Genomic DNA, 20052 nt, shown 5'->3' on the forward strand with positions numbered 1-20052 from the left:
GGCCCGCCCCGTCCGGCCCGCCCTCAGCGCGGCGCCGCCATGGCCGGGCCCGCCCGCCGGGGCCCCTCACGTCGGGGCGGCGCCGTGGGGACAGCTCAGGCCGCTGTTCGGTCGGGGATCGCTGATAGGCCACGGACCGAGGTCTGCGTGCCGGTGTTACACACAGGGCTGCAGGGTAGGGCGGTTTCCAGGCACAGCCGCTGTGTTGTGATGAGTTAATTGCTACGCTAATGACGCAGTCCCGGCTCGGTTCAACGCATGCTCGGGGAAGGCTCTGATTGAAGCGAATGTGTGATTTTTAGCAGGGTAATAATCGCTGTTCAGCTGAAGAATACTTCCGCCTTGAGTATTTTGCCAAATACATACATCAGCATCTTGATTTACTTCATCCTTAAAGATAGTTCATTCGGGGATGCCCTTGACTAGGATGCTCCTGCCTGCTCCTTTTTTATGGATTGAAAGTATACAAAGATCTTCCACCAAAGAATGCCCTGACTTAAAGTAATCTTGGAATATGTGGACATATTCCTCATTTTACAACACCCTCAGCGTATTACAGCCCTGGGTGTGAGGAGATTGAATCCTTTCCTGGGCAGCCCAAGGAAAGAGGGGAAAAAATTAAAGTGTGTTTAGGTGCCACATTGGAACACCAACAGTGATAAATTAAAAATAACAGCCAGCTCAGGATGTACATTCCTGTGCAGTGCTGCTCGCCTTTGGAAGTTAAATTTGAAGTTAAATCCCGTGTGTGGTGGAGCAGCATTAAAATAGAACAGCCCAAAAAAGTTTAAAAAAGCCAAAACAGAAAAGACTTAAAGTTCTGGGTAGGTGTAAAAGAAGACACAGAATTGTCATCACCAGCTTTTATTAGGTTAAGCATTGGTAGAGGAACACTGCACATAAGCGTTGCTGGAAGGAAATAAAGATGTAAATACAGCTGTAATTAAGACATTAATTAACCCATGGTTACTCCCACATTTGTTCAGGTATATTTTGGTGGGCATAGGGAGACAGGGAATGGGGGATATGGCCAGTGCATTATTGATTGTTTCTTCCCACCAAGGCTTGGGGTTATCCAGTTTTTTGGGGACAAAGGAAATACTCTTCATCAGGAGCAGTGCACAGAATTCCCTCAGAGGCAGCACCTGCACTGTGTGCAGTCTGAGCCTCATCAGATCCTTACAGTAACTGCTGAGAGCAGAAGACCATTGCAGATTTACAGTAAAATGTCCTTTTTTTTTGCCACAGAATTCCAGTATCCGTGTGAGCGGCGCTTCCTCGCTGCAGGGAACGAGCTGGGTGCCTGGCTAGCAGCAGCAGGGATGAGATATCTTTCCAGCCTAGGAAAGAGATGATATCCTGGTTTTGAAATCAGGATTTCCTGGCTTTGTACTGGTGTGTAGAGATTCCATCGCCACCCGGAGAGAGAGGAGAGAATTTCTAGGAAATGCTTTGTTTCAAAGAAATTACACAAAATTGATATTGTTTCCATGCCCCACTTTGTAGGTGAAGTGCTGTTAACATTGAAAATTCACTGCTGGCTCCAACAGATCCACCATAGAAAACAGATTCACTTGTAAGTAAAAACACCATTTTAGTCAGTATGAATGCAATAAAAAACCCCAGGAACCAAGTTCAGTGTCCTTTTCTGACTCTACTACTGCTGATGCAGTTTTTCAGCTTTTTCATAATCTGTACAAATTAAAAGCAGCTTTAAGTCAGAAGCAAGGACTGGTCTGGAAGTCTGACCTGTGCACACCAACCATCCAGACTGTGGAAAAGGGAAGACACACTTTGAGGGTGGTGTCAGAAAGAAAAATAGGATGTTTTAAACCCCCAATATGTTTAAAACATCTTCTATTCAGCAAAAGAAAATATCCTATAGAAGACAAAAAGAAAAGAGGTTTCTAGCTGAATTATTGTATTAGGAAAATAGTCATTCAAGGAGACAATGCAGTCAGCAATATAAACAAATGACAGTACAGTTATTGCAGCTCTAACTGATACTTTGTGCTGAGGAATATAAATCCATACCTCCTATGGCAGACACGAGCCTTCGTGTTCAGTGTCTGGGTTCAGGGGGGTTCTGTAATTATAGTTTTCATACGTATGATAATAGCTACGTGAAAAAGAAGAAAACAATGAATTGCCTTGTAAAAGAACACTTGGTTTGGTTTCCTTTAAGAAAGAGAGGCTTGAAATAAAATGACTTAACCACACCATGAGTTCCAGGTTGTATCATTTGCAACCTGAGCCGAAGATACAGAATTACAAGGCCCAGACACACTGAGGCAAATATTTCAAGTGTATGAAGCGTATAAAGCTTGGGACTTGGCACCAAGGGACAGGAACAAAGAGCCAGAGCTGCCTTACCCTTGCTTCTGCTTGGAAATGATTTTCCAGACAACACCTGCCCCCAAGAGCAGCAGAACTGCTGCAGCTGCCACTCCTGAGGGAGAAGAATGCAGGTTATTCTCACTGTGTAAAGTACACAAAATGCACAACTGGGTGTATCTGCCGAGTAAGCAGAGGGAGGCTGTGCCACTGAGGCCACTGAGCTGGGGACAAAAAATGTTTGTAAGCTGCTTACCTAGGCCTACTGACCCGGGCTTGGGGGACGCTGGAGGGAAGGGAAAAAAGGAAAATCAGCAAACTGTTCTACCAAAATACAGCATTTCTCAACTGTCCTTAATCAACACCAATAAACCTTTTAGAATCACAAGACAGTTTGGGTTGAAGGGACTTAAAGCTCATCCAGTTCCACCCCGCTGCCATGGGCAGGGACACCTTACACTGTCCCAGGCTGCTCCAAACCCCAGTGTCCAACCTGGCCTGGGACTCTGCCAGGGAACCAGGGGCAGCCACAGCTTCCCCATGCCAGTGTCTCACTGCTAACACCACAACACCAGGTTTCTGAAAACCACACCCGTGTACACTTCCTTATTTTAAAAATACAGCCAGATATTTGCATGTTTAAAGTGCATTTGCATCTTCTGTTTGATCTTTGCTCTGTTTACGTTCCACTCACTCAGTTTACAGGCTGGCACGGGAGGGTCCCAGCTGAAATCCTCTTGGCACTGGGTGTGACTGATGCCTTCCAGCACGTAACCATCGTCACATTCAAGAGTGATGTTAGTGCCAGAGCGATAAGTACTTCCTTTAATGGCTTTTTTAACACCTTGGACATCCGGGAATTCACATCTGATCTCTGAAATTGGAAGCAGTAAAAGGAGGACATTTAGAGGGAACACAAAATATGAGAAACACAGCTGTGGGTTATTCAGGACATTGCTCTGGAGTTCCTTCTGAGTGTAGCCAGGAGTGAATTCTCATTCCGCATTCTGCAGAACTGGGAAAGAGCCTGAGTCCCAGGTGGAATTCCAAAGATCAGAGGAAGCACAGACTCACCTTTGCACTGCGGGAGGGGCTGGCTCCAAGACCCCGACCCCGTGCAGTTGATGAAAGCATTCCCAAGCAGGGAGTAACCGGGATGGCAGCTGTAGGACACAGCGGCTCCGGGGGGAAAGGTGGCAGAGGCGTTGCCTTTCAGCCTCCCGTTGGTGATGTTTGGAGGCTGCGGACACTTCACAGCTGGAAAGTCAGGGAGAGACAATCACCAGGATGCTGAAGGGTGGCCAGGGAGTGACTGAGGCACCGTCCCTCTGCAGCCTCGACTGCTCCCTTTGAATTTCTTTCCCTGCACTCAACAGCCCGGACCCCTGTAACTCCAGCAGGCTTTGGAAAGGTTAAAACTCGAGCTTGTGCTTATCACACATTCTGTACTGAGATTTAGACCTTCTACAGACCTTCCCCTAAGGCAAGACTTGTTAAATGTCCTTTGTTCTTTGCTCTCTGCAGCCAAAACAAACCTTGACAGACGGGAGGATGATGGCTCCAGGCTCCAGATTCTGTGCAATAAATGGATGCTGTCCCCAGGAGGGAGAAGCCAGGCTCACAGATGTAGTTTACAGATGTTCCCACAGTAAAAACTGCTTTTGCTGGGCCACGGAAAGACCCGTGGGTGATATCTGCAGGCTTGGAGCAGTGCAGCACTGAAAACAGAGAGTGGAGATCAAAGCAGAGCTCAGAGAGACAAGAGGGAAAACTTCTGAACAGCTGGGGAAGGCTGAATGCTCCCTCCCCCAGCACTGACCCCAACAGCTCTGCCCAACCCTCTGGAAAGTTCCCTCAAAAAAGGAGGACAGGTTGGGAGGGGGACTTAGTGATTAGTAAATCAAATCTTGCCTCTTCAGGTAACAGACCTACCTGGCTTTGCAGTGGGTTTTTTATCAGGGTGGTGATAACGTTCTGACACTCCATCTAAATGCAGCATTAAGAGTTTAAAAACATGGTTGAGCAAATAAAATGTACACATTTACCTTCATTTCCCATCGTCCTGGTGTTATATTTCCAGGAAAAAAAAGTCACAGCCCTCTGATAGTCAGTGTCCTGCAGCTACCAAATTCCACATTTCCAGGGAATTAAGAGAATGTGGATTATGGATTGCAACAAGCAGTGTGAGAAAGTGCAAATCATGTCAGTACTTACAGCATTACCCAAGCCCTGCTCATCTCCTGTGTGTGAAGAGAGGCATAAATGAAAGGTAAAATTTCTGAGTTCTCCTTAAAGTAGTTGTAGCAAACAGGAAAAATAAAACCAACTTTGGCTTTGGTAAGCGGGCAGGAGAGAAATCAGGTGAGAAACCAGGAGGAATGTGCAGTGCCACCAAGCCCAAGAGCTGATTCTTACCCTGCTCACAGACAGGTGCAGGTGGGTGCCACCTCCTGTCCCCTTGGCACTGGGACGTGGGGTGGCCTCGCAGGGTGAAGCCTCTGCGGCACTTGAAGGTGACAGAGTCCCCGTAGGTGTAGCGGGGCTTGGGGATGGCCACCCTCCCATTCTGGACCTGTGGGGCTGGGCACACCACCCCTGAAAGAGAAACTCCTATTTAGGGGTACAGAGCCATGTGGGTGCTGAATGAACGCATCCTAAAGTCCATTCTCAGTGTGCTCAGAGCAGATTCACAGGTAGGACTTAGAGAATAATTCCAGGAACTGAGGGGAGGGGTTTCAGTTCTTTTAGGTACCTTAAGGATACCACAGTATTATATATATATATATATATATATATATATATATATATATATATAAACATAGATGGTGTGGATATATTCTAATAAATACATGGAATGGGGTAGAAATCTGTCAGTACTGTCATTCTTGTGAATGCTTTACTGTCCCAACCTCAAAAAGCAATGCCATCTGAAAAAAAAAAAGACTAATTGCAATGATCAACCCCTGCAAAACATCCTTGTGCTTTGGTTAACAGTTCAGGTTCGGAAAATTCCATTTCAATGGTACTCAAAATATCACTCTTCTACAAAACATATTTTTTCACTTGATTTCTTATTTACTGTTGTGAAACAAAGGGGACAAGTCCCTGCAGGCATCTCACAACTCTTCAGTCTGAATTGCTGTGACAGATCAAAGCTTACACATGGAAGATTTTTATAAGAAACCAAATATGCAAGCATAAAAAAACCCCTAAAAACCATCCCAGAGGAATATTATCCTTTAATAGTCTTATTCATTTAATTCTATTTATTTAAAGGAAACACTTTTTAATTTTAAGGACTTAATATGGCAATTTTGGCCCCAATATAGTGGTGACCTACTTACTTTTACAGATGGGAGGCACACCAGTCCAGGCAACATCTCGTCCCAAAATCTCACATCTCCTGTGGGACTCTCCAACCAGGCTGTACCTGCAGGTGCAGAGAGAGAAATATCAGCTCATACCAAGCCCCTCAGCTTGGATTTTTCCCTCCCCAGAGGTTTCCTTCTGCAGCCTCCTGATTCCAGCTGATCACCAAGGTCTCTCTGCTGGTTTGACACGTGGGAATGAAGGATGCAAAGTTGCTTCTTCCCAGATCCAAGGGGAGCAACACTGACCCCAAAAACTCTGGGTTAGATTGGTCAGGTGATAAATCGGGACCCAACTGATTTCCAAAGGGCTGGAGCCTCCTTGCAGCATGGCCTTGCTCCCACTCTCAGCTCCTGCTCAAGGGCATCTGAGAAGAAAAACTGAAACTGGTTTGCAAATTAATCTGCTGAGCACAGGAGGGAAGAATGAGACAATTCTCCCTTTCTGGAGCAGGCAACTACAGCGGAATTGGAGCCAAAATTCCAATTCAGGTCTGCTGTGGGAGAACAGCTGTACAGAGGAGTGGGCTCTGATCGTTTACCCACCACCAAACTCAGACACAGAGTCAGCAAAGGCAGCGTGGGACTCACCCTTCATCACACGTGTGGCTCACAGTTGACCCAAAAAGGAGATCTGTCAGAACAACAACTCTGCCATTCCTGAGGGGTTCTGGGTGTCTACATTGCTTCCCTGGGAAAGAACAAGGCTTTGTTTAAACTCCTCTCTTGAGGCTGTGCTACACACTATGAGAAGGTACCTTAGGGCTCTGTCCAAGTTCTGCCACCAACAAAGATGTGATTTCAAAAAGGCCCAAAGCGGCCCAGTCCATGTGACTAGTAAAGCCATGTACCAATCCTTCCTTCAAAAACCCACAAAACAGACAATTTCCAATAACCAACACCAAATGGATGGAGCTATTCACTTTTACAGAACTCTAGGGCTTCAGACCACGTGTGGTTTTGGAGGCAAGTCAGAGTTTGGGGCACTCCGGGGCGTCTCGAGTGTCCCGGCCGGCAGCTGTAGCTCACAGTGTCTCCAACAGCAAATTCCAGCTGATTTCTGTATTGCCTGCTTAGCTCAGCAAAGGTGAGGTTTGGAGGTGCACCACAGCCACCTGTCAGGGGAGAAAACATGGGGAGAAATGGGGATGTCAACCACAAAAGTTGTTTTAAAATGCATTTTGCATATGTACGGCTTAAAATCGTTGTGCAAAATGGGTAAAAGAAGGGGAGGGTAAAGGAGTCAGAATTTTGGGAAGGGTAAGGATGAATCCTACAGGTAGAAAGTGCCATAAGTCCAAGCTCAGAGCCACAGTGTACCTGCACACTGAGGGAGAGGGAGGCTCCAGTTGCCAGAGCTGGTGCAGTAGATGGATGCCTCTCCCCGGAGGCTGTAGCCAGGGTCACAGCTGTAGTTCACAACCATCCCAGTGGGAAAAACCTCCAAGTCCTGGCTGTCGTGGGTTCCTTTGGCAATATTTGGTGGTGAAGGGCATTGCAGCACTAAAGAGAGAGGACAAAGCAAAACTGAGAAAAGGGCAGGGCCACGACCCTGGGACAGGTGGGGAAGTTGGGGTTGTTCAGCCTGAAGGGAAGGCTCCAGGGAGACCTTAGAGCCTCTTCCAGTGCCTAAAGGGGCTCCAAGAGAGCTGGAGAGGGACTTGGGACAAGGGATGGAGTGACAGGAACGGCTTCCCACTGCCAGAGGGCAGGGTTGGGTGGGATATTGGGAAGGAATTCCTGCCTGTCAGGGTGGGCAGGGGGCTGCCCGGAGCAGCTGAGGCTGCCTCATCCCTGGAAATGTCCACGGCCAGGCTGGACGGGGCTTGGAGCAAGCTGGGGTAGTGGAAGGTGCTCATGGCAGGGGTTGAGATTAGCTGATTTTAACTTCTTTAACTCAGTGTCATAGGGGAAGAATCACTATTTCCAGGAGTCTGCCCAAACCCTCCAAAGGATGGAATGATGAAGGGGAAATTACAAGGCTTCAGCGCACAACAATTTAAACCAATTAGAAGCAGCTGCAAAACTTACTTTTGCAAAACTCCTGGGCTTCAGACCATGTTAGATTTTCAAGACATGTGATAGATGGTGTTATCTGTGGCTGTTCCACGTATCCAGGCCGACAAGTGTAGTTCACAGTCATCCCAACAGGAAACTCAGTTTGATTTTCATATTCCTTGCTTAGCTCAGCAAATAGCAACGGTGTTGGTGTGCCACAACCGGCTGCCAAGAAATGAAATGAGCATGAGAAATGTGTCCTTGGCTGTGAAATGCAGCTAAAGAGAAACAGGTGCATTGATAGGCATTGCTAAACCCCAAGTTATTAATGCATCTTCTATGTAGTCTGACATTTGTCTGCATCAAATAACACTCTGCATATAAGGACACAGGCACCTAATTTATGTGGTCTTGAAACAAAATGGGATAAAGCAATGCCCAAAAATAGTTTGGTCAGTGTGATGCCTTCACACAACTCTGGGCTGTAAAGTACATAAATCTTTAATTTCAGTATTTGGAACACCCAAGCCTGTCTCCTTTTGGGAAACCTGAGCAGCGCCACCAGCTTATTCCCAGTGCCACCAAAGCGAGCACAGCTCCTGCTGTGGTTCTCCCCATGCCAGGCAATCCTGCAGGTTGGCAGGTTTGCCTGATCCAGGGTGAGCCTGGCATGGGATGGATGCTGAGTGTGGTACAGAATGGATGCTGGGCCTGGCACGGGATGGATGCTGGGCCTGGCACGGGATGGATGCTGGGCCTGGCATGGGATGGAGGCTGGCCCTGGCACGGGATGGAGGCCAGGCCTGGCACGGGATGGAAGCTGAGTGTGGTACAGAATGGATTCTGGGCCCGGCACGGGATGGAGGCTGGGCCTGGCATGGGATGGAGGCTGAGTGTGGTACAGAATGGATGCTGGGCCCGGCACGGGATGGAGGCTGGGCCCGGCACGGGATGGAGGCTGGGCCTGGCACGGGATGGAGGCTGGGCCTGGCACGGGATGGATGCTGAGGCAGCCCCACCTGCACAGCGAGGGTAGGGAAGGCTCCAGTTGCCCCAGGCCGTGCACAGCACGGAGGGGTCCCCGAGCAGGGAGAAGCCAGGCTGGCAGCTGTAGCTCACGGAGGTGCCACTGGTGAAGTTGGTCCCGGGGTCGGCGCTGAGCGTGGCGTGGGCGATGGCGGGGGGCGGAGGGCAGGGCCGCACTGCCGGGCAGGAGCAGAGAGCAGAGGTTGTTTTAGGGCTTTCACCAGAGGAGGAGCACTGGCACCACGGCAAAGCCGTCACTGGCTCACCTGGCTGGCAGGTGGGCACCGCGGGCACCCAGCGGCTGTCAGGCTGGCACTTGGCCCCACGGCTGCCCCTCAGCACGAAGCCTGGGTGGCACCGGAAGGTGACGTTGTCCCCAGGGTGGTACACAGCCCTCCGGCCCTCAGCCACCTCCCCGTCCTTGATGCTGGGGCTGCTGCAGGTGATCACTGGGAGGGAAAAGCAGCAGAGCTCAGGCTGGGGGCACGGCTGGGGGCATGGCTGCCAGAGCTGAGGGTGCTCCTCTGGTTTTGGGAGGCCCTGTGAGTGCAGTGCTCTCCCTTTGCACTGGGGGTAGCAGCATTTGCAGCTCACCTTCACACCGGGGGTAAGGGATGCTCCAGACTCCCGATGGCAAACAGGAAATCGTGCTTTTCCCAGTGAGGAGGTAGCCTGGGTCACAGTGGTACTTCACTGCCATGCCAGGGATGAACTCTGCCACCCCCTTGCTGTCGTGCTGGCCATTTCTGATAGTCGGAGGGGAAGGACACGGCGGCACTGCAAGGAGAGGAAAAGATCCCAGCTAGCCAAGAGCTGGTACCACGAACCCCCCTGCAGGCTGAGGCAGCCTTTTAACTTTGTTCTTTCCCATTAACTTCTGCCCAACAGCAACGAGGGCTGTCACTGAATGATATTTCCATCCTACCCTCTCTTTCCTTCCAGCCTTCATGTTTTCTGAGCTTATTGACATAAAAATGATAGTTTCTCACTATTTAGGCATCTACAGTGGTTAGTTTCCATCTGTGGCCCTAATAACTTGCTCTGGTCCTTCTGTGGTTGTGAATGATATCAGGTACCAGCCTGGATTTTGTGGATTCATTTAAACAGCCCTAAATTTAACAAGGGTCTAGATCACAGAAACATTCAGGTTTGAAAAGCCCACTACCCCATGTCCCAAGTGCCACATCCACATGTCTTTTAAATTCCTCCAGGGATGGTGCCAGATGATGCCCACTCCTCCCCAGGCAGCCTGTTCAGGGGTTTGGATGGGGATTAGAAGGATGGCAGGACATATATGTGCATCTTTTTCCTTCCCAGCCCCTTTACCTCCTTTACAGGGGTTCAGAAATCAGCTGTCCCTCATTTGCACTTACACTTCTCACAGCTGGGGACAGGAGGGTGCCACTTGCCCCCAAACTGGCACTGGGACTCTTGGGAGCCCTTCAAGGCATAACCAAAGTTGCACTCAAAGATGATGATGTCCTCCAGGTTGTAGGTGGTCTCTGACCCAGCCACTTTTCCATTCTCGATCTCTGGCCTGGTGCAGCCAATTGCTGGAAGGGAAGAGCAGGAGATGTGAAGAGCTGGGGATGTGAAACCCCTCCTGGCTGTGGAGGGGCACTGGGCAGGGACAGCACCTGCTGCTGGGCCTTGCCATCCCTCTCACGGGCATTTCAACATTTCTGACTCTTGTTCTTACGCTAAATACCATTATTCAGCTGTTTCTGAGCGTTTGTACTCAGTGGGAACAGAAAGGGAAACCCACATGGGGGCACATGGGGCTGCTCCTGCCCCGGCACCTCTGCTCGCTGCCTGTCCCTGGGGATTTGCTTGCAGTGATTAAACCGAGAGCCCAGAAGGAGCAAGGAGCCCCTGGAGCGCACCTCGGCAGCGGGGCTGGGGCCGGCTCCAGGTGCCCCTGGCGGTGCAGCGGATGGAGGCGTTGCCCAGCAGGGAGTAGCCCTCGGCGCAGGTGTAGAGCACCACGGAGCCCGGGCTGTGCCTGGCCCCGGGGCTGGCGCTGTGCTGCCCGTTGGCAATGCTCGGCGGGGCAGGGCAGCTCACCTCTGCCGGGAACAGGGAAAGGCAGGTGAAAAATGGGGCAGGGCAAGATAAACACCAAAAAGCCCCAACCTGCTGAAAGCAAAGGAGCGAGATAACACAAGTGCAATCAGCCGGGACAAGGTGATACGGAATTTTTCCAGGAACTCTCCTTAGCTCTTTGCTTCAGCAGAAACCAACGTCCTGGTTTTTAGAGCTTCTTCAGAAGTAATAAATCAAATTAAGTTGTAATGAAAACTGAAGCAATAATAGTACTCCCCCATCAGCATCAAAAAGAGAAAGCTGTTATAGTAAAGCACTAGCAAATACCCATTTTATGCGTAGAAAAGTGATTAAAAAATTGTAAATCCTCCGAGTTGTTTTGAACACTGACATTAACTGCTGTGAATAAATAGAATCGCTTGTGTGAGCTGTGTCCCCCAGGTTGTCCCTTGTGCCAGGGCCAGCCAGAGCTGGCTGTGGGCACACCCCGAGCCGTACCTTGGCACCGTGGCACTGTCCCACTCCACGTGCCGCGCTCCCCGTCCACAGAGGTGCAGGACAGGGAGGTGTCTCCAGCTGGGGCCAGCCCCGAGGCACAGGTGTAGGTGACCACGTCCCCCAGGGAGAAGGTGTCCCTGGAGCCCCCGCTGTGTGTCCCGTGGGGAATGGCCGGAGGGGCAGCGCAGGTGACACCTGTGGGCAGGACAGGGGGGATCAGCACTGCCCGGGGCCGCAGGGCACACACACTGCCCAGGGAGGGCACTGACACAGGGGAAGCCACCTCAGCAGTGACTCAATGACCTGATGCTCCAGGAACAAACTTTGCATGGATAAAAGCACACGTGGGAATGAAATCTGTCCCCTCCTGTGAGTCACTTCCATGCTGCCCGTGTCTGGAGGTGCTGGGACAATTCTTACCTCCCTTTCCGTAATCATTGGTGACACAGAGAGGGACTGGCCAGTGAGAAATACTTACCCACTAACAGGAAGTTTAAAACATTAATGTTTCTTCCCAGTTTGCACCAGAATAAATAAAAGACCTTTGAAACCATTTTCAGAAGCATATCCAAAACAAAAATGAAAAGAAAAAGGAAATATTTTACACATTCAGTGACTTGAGAAATCTTTTGCAATAAAACCTTTGGCTTGAAAGAAGTTCCACTTTATCTTGTAAACCGTCTCCAAGGGCCTGTTGTGGTGGCCTACTTACGCTGGCAGACTGGAGGATCCCCACTCCATGAGACATGTGTGCCAGAGACCTCACAAATTCTCTGGGAGCCTCCCACCAGCTTGTACCTGGACCACACAGAAGGATTCGTTATTTTAACAGTGAGATTTTTTTCAGCTTGAGATTTCTTTACAACCCTTGCAAGTGGCAGCCAAGAGTTCTGACTTGGGAACTGGGTTGTGTAAAGCTGAAAATCCACTTCACTCTCCCCAGGGCAGGACTCACCCTTTGTCACAAGTGTAATTAATTTTGGACCCGAAGAGGAGATCTGTGAGGACAACAGCCCTGCCGTTCGCTGGGTTCCCTGGGCTGGGGCACTGCTTCCCTGGAAGGCAATGCCAGCCTCCATCAGCCCTCAGCTGTGCCCACATCCCAGCAGGGATGGCACCACGGAGAGCAGGCAGAGGCACCCACAGAGCTGGGGAAACACAGAAACCAGCCAAGCCTCCCACTTCAGGCTTTCCGCGCTTGCAGGACGTACTTTTACAGAACTCCAGGGCTGCAGACCACGTCTGGTTCCTGAGGCAGGTGATGGCTGGGGACACCCCCAGGAGCTGGCTGTAGCCAGGCTGGCACACGAATTCCACCCTGCTCCCCTCAGGAAACACTGTCTGGTTCCGGTAGGGCTCCTTCAGCTCGGCAAAGCCCAGCCTGGCAGGGGCTCCGCAGCCAGCTGCCAGGACAGAGAGCAGCCTGGGTGTTAAAGAGCCATAAAAGGCGGATTTGGAGAGTGGGGGAAGGTTAAAACCTGTTGGGACACTTGCCCTGCTCGCAGACGGGCACAGGCGGCTCCCAGGTGTTGTTTGGCTGGCACTGGATCTCTCTGTGGCCACGAATGGCATAGCCTGGGTCACACTGGAAGGTCACAGTGTCCCCGTGTGCGTAGGCAGCCCTGGCAGCCAGGATCCTCCCGTGCTGGAGCTGTGGGACAGGACAGTTCGCCTCTGGAAAAAAAAAGAGGTGCAGGTGCTCAGAACAGGCCCTCAGGCAGAGCTGGGCAGGGCATTTCAACATTTGTCCTCAGGCAGAGCTGGGCAATGTGAAGCCGCCAAGGGCTGCAATTTTAAGACACAAGCCTGAAAATAATTTTCTTAGAGAAGATGTTGTGCCTGCATCCTGCAACAACAAACATTCCAAGGGGAAAGGGGAGCAGGGTGGCTCTCCAGCCTCCCCTGCTCTGCTGGCCTCAGCCCTGGAAAATGCTGGGGCGAGAATTCCAGCTAGCTGCAGTTTCCCAGCCTTTCCCAACCCGGAGCAGCGGCGCTGGGAGGATGGCTGGGGGTCCCCGCACCCTCGGGCAGCCCAGCCCACCTCCGCAGGCCGGCAGGGGCTCGCTCCAGACGCCGTTGTGGCCGTCGCGGGTGGTGCAGTGGATGGAGGGCTCCCCGTGCAGGGGGAAGCCGCGCCGGCAGCTGTAGGTCACGGCCGTGCCGTAGTGGAACTCGTTCAGCAGCCGGCCCGTGTGCTGCCCGTTGGGGATGTCCGGCGGTGGCTCGCAGGGGATGCCTGCAGAGGAGCAGAACCTCAACTCAACAGCGGCACCACAGCACCCGGAACCCCTCGGGCTGTGGGGCACAAACACTGGTTCCAAAGATGGGATGAAGCGACCTCCCAGCTGAGAGCTGGTTGGGAACAGGATCCCCCCCATGGCAGGTAGAAAGCAGAGCGGTGTCATCAAAGCTCTCTGTGGAGGAAACACCTGCGTGCTTTGCACTGTCTACTTTTTAAGAAATAAGAAATCGAGTACTTATTTAGCAGCACTTGTATAAAATCCTGCTGCCAAGTTTTGGAACAGGCACAGTCTGTGTGTCACGCGTGGTTCACACCTACCTGGAGAATCCGGAAAACGCTTTAAAACCTCAGAATGTACCAGCAAATGTTTCTTTCTTCCGCATGAAACGGCCCTGATCAGCCACACTACTTGATCAGCAGAGAAACCGCCAGGTGGAATTGCTGAGGAGCAGCACAGCAGCTCTTGGGCACTCACCAGTGGCGGAGAGAGGGAACAAACCCCCGGTCTGGGATTTTGGGATTCGCTGCTGGCCCTGCCTCAGTGCTCTGCCTCTCCTTAGGACTGACCCTTGGTCTCTCTGGGTCTGACAAAACAACCCCTAAGCTGAGCGTGTTTTCCCTTCCTCTCCTGCAATGGGCTCCTGGTGTCAGTCAGCAGCAGGATGCTCAAGCACTGCTGGAAAAGCTCCAGCTGAGGTGTTGCTTTCCATAATCCCTTCAGCTTTGGGATCTTGTACCTTTTCCCACACTGCTTTCCAATGACTTCCAAACCTTCTGGTAATTTTCCTGCCCACAAAGGGGAGAATTGCCTGTGAAAGCTTTGATTGGAAAGATGTGGCAGTCTCTGCTGGAAAATATTCCCCAGATCCCATGCAAACCCCCAGAGCCATGAGCTACTCACGCTGACAGAGGGGAGTATGGCCAGTCCATGCAACACGTCCCCCAGAGATCTCACAGCGCCTGCTGGCTTGTCCAATTAACCTGTGCCTGGCGGTGAAAGGGTTGGTCACTCACCCCAAGCCATTTCAGCTGGAATTACTGTTCCTCCCAATCACCCGGGATGTGGGATCAGCCCTGCTGGCAGCAGAGCTGTGGCTCTAAAGGGGAAATTCCTTCCCTGATCTGCCTGACCCATTTCCCAGCATTTACAGGGGTTATATATATATATATCTCCATTATATATATATATATATATATATATATATATATCCATTATATATATATAAGATATATAGATATATATATGTCCAGAATCCATTTACTGGGACTGAATCAACAGGGGTTAAAAAGGGGGACACTTACCTAATCCACCTCCAAAGTAGGACTTACCCTTCCTCACAGCTGTAAACCACTGTAGACCCAAGCTGGAGATTTGCCAGGGAAATAATCCTGCCATTCACAGGCTCACCTGGGTGACTGCACTGTTTCCCTGGGAAAGGAAAACACCCTTATATCCTGTCTCTCTACATCACAGTACCAAATACGCAATTATTCCTCCAGTCCCCTGCCCACATTCCCAGTCTCCCCCAGCACGGGTTTCCAATTTCAAAGGTTTTCATGGCTTTACTAGTCACATATTCAGAATAACATCAAGGTTTTGGCAGCATGGACAGAACCTGAGACCTGTTCCTCCTGCAACAACAGACACCAAATCAAGGAGCTATTCACTTTTACAGAACTCTAGTGCTTCTGACCACACTCCACTCTCAAGGCATGTCAGAGTAGGTGACATTCCTGGCACTTTAGCATATCCAGGGCGGCAAGTGTATTGCACAGTCTTCCCAACAGGAAAATCAATGGCATTTCTGTGCTCCTCATTTAGCTCAGCAAACTGCAACCTTGTGGGAGCACCACAAGCACCTAGTGAGAGAGAAAAGAGATGTGAGAAGCAGGCAGGACAGGCACATTGAGGCCAAGCACACAAAGAGCACTGTTAGGAGGAAAGGGGTTTGGTTTGCCTTGTAAAAATGTTCGTTTTGATTAATATAGCCATTAATAAAGACATTTTCCCAAAGGATTGCAGAGGATTAGGTTCTTATTCCCAGGATAGGCTTGAATCTTCCCCTCAAAGGGTTTAACAACATTTTTTTTAAACAGGATTAGGGGACATAAACCAGCAGTTATGTCAGGTACCTGGAGACCTGGTGAAGGAGTTGTGGTGGGGCAGTGCTCTGTCACACACAGGAGCAGGGGGCTGCCAGCTGCCATCCTCCTGGCAGGACAGGCTGGCACTGCCCTGCAGGCTGTAACCATCGTGGCACCGAAATGTCACCGTTTGCCCGGGGGCAGAGAGAAGCCCGTGGCCACCGACTTGCCTTCCATTGGCTACGATTGGACTGATGCAGACAGTCCCTGGAAATGAGGGTGTGCAGGAGGAGATGGAGCAAAAGAAAACACAAAACCACCGGCTGTTAATGTTGGAACCACAAAATCAGCACAACGTCCACACAAACCTCCCCAGCCGTAGGAAGGCTTGGCACGAATTGATTCCATGATACACTTTACATGGAATTAACCCTCTTGGAGGATCTGTTTGCACTGGTGAGGGTGTCCCCTGTGCTCAGAGCCTGAGGGGACAGAGCCCGGACTCACTTTCACAGCGAGGGCGGGGCTGGCTCCAGTTCCCCGATGCTCTGCAGGACACAGCGGCATTTCCGACCAGGTAATAGCCAGGATTGCAGCTGTACCTTACAGACATTCCCATGGTAAAAAACGCTTTGTCCAGGCTGTTGTGATTTCCATTGGCGACCTCCGGAGGCATCGGGCAGGGCCGGACTGCGGGAGGGAGATGGGAAATTTAACTCAGCGAGAGAACGGGGAGCGAGGGGAAGCGCACGGAGGGGTGAAATCCCTGCCTGCAGCCCCCGATCCTGAGCAGCACTCACCGCTATGGCACACGAGCACCGGCGGGTCCCAGGTGCCCCCGGGCTGGCACCGAGCCTCATCGGAGTCCTCTGCTGCATAGCCGGGGTGACAGTCAAAGTGCAGAGTCTCTCCAGCTCTGTAGGTGCTCTGCACGTTGTGCACCTTCCCGTTCTGCACCTCGGGTACCTGGCAGCCGATCGCTGGGGGAGCAGTGACAGCGCCCTTTAAACTTCACTGCACGAGGAGCGGATCCCGCACACACAGAGCCCTCTCCTGCCCTCAGTGCCATAACCCCCCCTGCTCTGACCCTACAGCACGCCCAGCACCCCTCCTGCCCCCCACCCCAGCAGAGAGGCCCCCACAGACCTTCACAGCGGGGCAGGGGCCGGCTCCAGCGCCCGGAGTCCGTGCAGGTGATGGACTCGTTGCCCAGCAGCTGAAAGCCCTCCCTGCAGCTGTAGGACACGGTCACTCCCCGGGGAAAGCTGCCCGAGGAGAGCCCGGAGTGCAGCCCATTGGCGATGCTCGGTGCCCGGGGACATGTCACCTCTGCAGAGGGAGGGGAAACCTCATCAGAGTTTGGGAGAGGAGATTTTGGGGAGCCAGCTCAGCCCCACCCTTCCACATGTCAGACTTTGGGAGGACAGAGGACTCAAACCCCAGGTACTGCCAGCTGCATCCTGCCAGCAGCCTTAGGGTCTCCTGACTCTCCTCTGATTTTTCTGGAAAAAGAGTATTGAAATGATTCGTTCAAACTCAGCTGGTATGCCCCTAAAAGCTGTGTCCCCCTCCCCGTGCCCATGCCTGGTCTCAGCACTGCCACCATCCATGGATATGACTGGAGCACAGGGAGGAGGGTGCTGGCTCTGGACACGCGGATTTTAGCTTGTTCTCTACATATTATAAACCCATATATTTCATTAAAATGGAATTCAGTCTCTCACGGAAGGTCGCGGTGGGTTTGGTGAGGGTGTCCCCTGTGCTCAGAGCCTGAGGGGACAGAGCCCGGACTCACCTTCGCAGCGAGGGCGGGGCTGGCTCCAGTTCCCCGATGCTCTGCAGGACACAGCGGCATTTCCGACCAGGTAATAGCCAGGATTGCAGCTGTACCTTACAGACATTCCCATGGTGAATTCTGCTGTGTCCCGGCCGTTGTGATTTCCATTGGCGACCTCCGGAGGCATCGGGCAGGGCCGGACTGCGGGAGGGAGATGGGAAATTTAACTCAGCGAGAGAACGGGGAGCGAGGGGAAGCGCACGGAGGGGTGAAATCCCTGCCTGCAGCCCCCGATCCTGAGCAGCACTCACCGCTATGGCACACGAGCACCGGCGGGTCCCAGGTGCCCCCGGGCTGGCACCGAGCCTCATCGGAGTCCTCTGCTGCATAGCCGGGGTGACAGTCAAAGTGCAGAGTCTCTCCGGCTCTGTAGGTGCTCTGCACGTTGTGCACCTTCCCGTTCTGCACCTCGGGTACCTGGCAGCCGATCGCTGGGGGAGCAGTGACAGCGCCCTTTAAACTTCACTGCACGAGGAGCGGATCCCGCACACACAGAGCCCTCTCCTGCCCTCAGTGCCATAACCCCCCCTGCTCTGACCCTACAGCACGCCCAGCACCCCTCCTGCCCCCAGCCCACGAGAGAGGCCCCCACAGACCTTCACAGCGGGGCAGGGGCCGGCTCCAGCGCCCGGAGTCCGTGCAGGTGATGGACTCGTTGCCCAGCAGCTGAAAGCCCTCCGTGCAGCTGTAGGACACGGTCACTCCCCGGGGAAAGCTGCCCGAGGAGTGCCCGGAGTGCAGCCCATTGGCGATGCTCGGTGCCCGGGGACATGTCACCTCTGCAGAGGGAAAGAAAGCGTCCTGTGGGTCTGCTCTGAGCTGGTCGGTGCTCCTGGCACAGCTCAGTAACAGCAGGGTGATCTCCTGAATTCTGCTCTGGGCTGCATTTGCTGGTTCACGGCTTTAGCTCAGCTTTCCCGGTGCAGCTGCACCTGGAAGGGAATCACTGGCAGTAATGAGAGTCCCGACAGGACTTCGGGCACATGGCAGGATTTGGGAGGGATCCACACTGATGTGGAAGCAGCGAGAGCAGTGAGAAGTTGTGATTACTCTCCACTCCACAATGAAGGTGAAAATGCCCCACATCTGCCCAGAAGCAGTGTCAGAACCCCCCCGGCATTCAGACCCTGCCATCCTTCAGGGTTAACCTCTCCCCATCCCTCTCAGAGCCCCAGACAGGTCACAGCCATCCCCATGTCCCACCGCAGCTGTTTCTGTTTCTCTGCCAGCCAAGCTTGGGAAGGGCAGCCAGGAGAGATCCACCCCAGCTTTGCCTTCCCAGTGAATTTGGGAGGACACAAGAGAGTGTGGGACACTGGTGTGACACTCACCCTTTTTGCACTGCGGCAGAGGGGGGTCCCACCTGGAGGCAGCCCCGCAGGTGCTGCTGCCCGGGCCCCGCCGGGTGTAGCCCGGGTTGCAGGTGACGCTCACGGTGTCCCGCGTCCGGTAGAAATGGCGACGAGGGGACACCCGCCCGTAGGGCACCCGGGGCTGCGGGCACCAGGCAGCTGGGAGGGAGAGAAGGGAAATGCTGACCTGCCCGGCCCCGGGGCGCTGCAGGGTGTCCGTGCAGCCTGGTGCCCGTGCAGCCTGGTGCCCGTGGGCTCTGCGGGCTGCAGCTGGGCTGGGGTCCCTGGGCTGCAGGACCCTCCCTGCACTCCTCGGGGACCCCGCTGCCACCTCAGCTGACAAAACCTGCGTGTCCAGGATCTCATGTCAGCACCCAGCAGGGTCAAGAGCCTTTCCTGGCCCTCCTGAGGGCCCAACCTGACCCAGGAAACCACTGACAGGGCAGCCCAGGACGGACCCAACAGCCCCCCTGGGTCTGTGCTGTGCCAGGGGGCTGGGGGTGCCCAGCCTGGGCTGGGGGTGCCAGCTGTGGCTCTGGTGACGGGCCAGCTGTGGCTCTGATGGCCCCAGAGGGTCTCTGCCATCAGCAGAGGGGCTCAGGGCTCTGTGATGCCGAGGTCCACCTGGGACCAGTGCAGGGTTCCCGTTTCCCTCCGCAGAGAAAAGCACAGGGATCAGCGAGGACAGAGGAGTGATGAGGAGCAGGAGGGCCGTGGGAGGAAGGCCCCAGAGGAGCAGAGCTGCTGCCCTGCCTTACCTTGAGCCCCGGGCGTAGTGCTGAGGAGCAGAGCGGAGCTGCCCAGCAGGCAGAGGGTGAGGGTGGGCACCATCCCTGGCACAGGCAGCGGCTCCTGGGGGCACGGGGCAGATATGGGCGCCCCAGTTCCCCCCACTGCCCCCGTGGGAGGAAGGAGATGCTGCTGGGGAACTTCCCAGGACTGTGGGACAGGAACTTGGGGGCTCCCCAGGACGTGCAGGCACAGCCAGCACCCCCGGGGAGGCTGCAGGTGCCTCAGGCTGCTGCTGCTGCTGGTTTTAGCAGGGGAGGATGTTAAAAGAGGGGTGGAAAAGGGCTGGGTGCAGGCAGAGGTGCTGTAGCTGCACTGTGCCCATGGAGCAGAGTGTCCTCCCTAGGGGAAGTGGCCCAGGCTCTGTCCCAGAGCCCCAGGGGATGGAGGTGGCACCTGAGGGGCACAGCACAATTCACCTGCCCAGGGGTGGGATGGGCACTGGGGAATTCCCTCCTTCCATAAAAATGGGACCAGCTG

The 20052-nt window shown here is 53.1% G+C and overlaps 1 protein-coding gene and 1 long non-coding RNA gene across 2 annotated transcripts; one reads left to right on the forward strand and one right to left on the reverse strand.

Moving 5' to 3' along the window:
- Nucleotides 1-114: 114 nt before the first annotated feature.
- LOC136566155 (uncharacterized) lies at nt 115-1633 on the forward strand. The gene is made up of 2 exons (XR_010784994.1): nt 115-175; nt 1249-1633. It is a non-coding gene; the product is annotated as an uncharacterized lncRNA (long non-coding RNA).
- LOC136566151 (complement receptor type 2-like) lies at nt 890-19614 on the reverse strand. Its single transcript, XM_066565165.1, is given in 36 exon segments — nt 890-1340; nt 2035-2119; nt 2374-2449; nt 2591-2620; nt 3029-3208; nt 3409-3591; nt 3870-4052; nt 4267-4320; nt 4750-4929; nt 5679-5764; nt 6294-6393; nt 6626-6817; nt 6993-7205; nt 7734-7925; nt 8720-8902; nt 8993-9175; nt 9321-9503; nt 10100-10279; nt 10610-10792; nt 11980-12065; nt 12223-12322; nt 12479-12670; nt 12762-12941; nt 13309-13503; nt 14411-14496; nt 14839-14938; nt 15178-15369; nt 15643-15861; nt 16102-16284; nt 16395-16574; nt 16741-16923; nt 17390-17572; nt 17683-17862; nt 18028-18210; nt 18763-18942; nt 19542-19614. Coding segments are annotated over 35 exon segments (5358 nt in total). The 3' UTR covers nt 890-1340; nt 2035-2037.
- Between the last annotated feature and the right edge of the window lie 438 nt (nt 19615-20052).

This window comes from Molothrus aeneus, chromosome 24, assembly GCF_037042795.1.
Source record: "Molothrus aeneus isolate 106 chromosome 24, BPBGC_Maene_1.0, whole genome shotgun sequence".
Taxonomy (NCBI): domain Eukaryota; kingdom Metazoa; phylum Chordata; class Aves; order Passeriformes; family Icteridae; genus Molothrus; species Molothrus aeneus.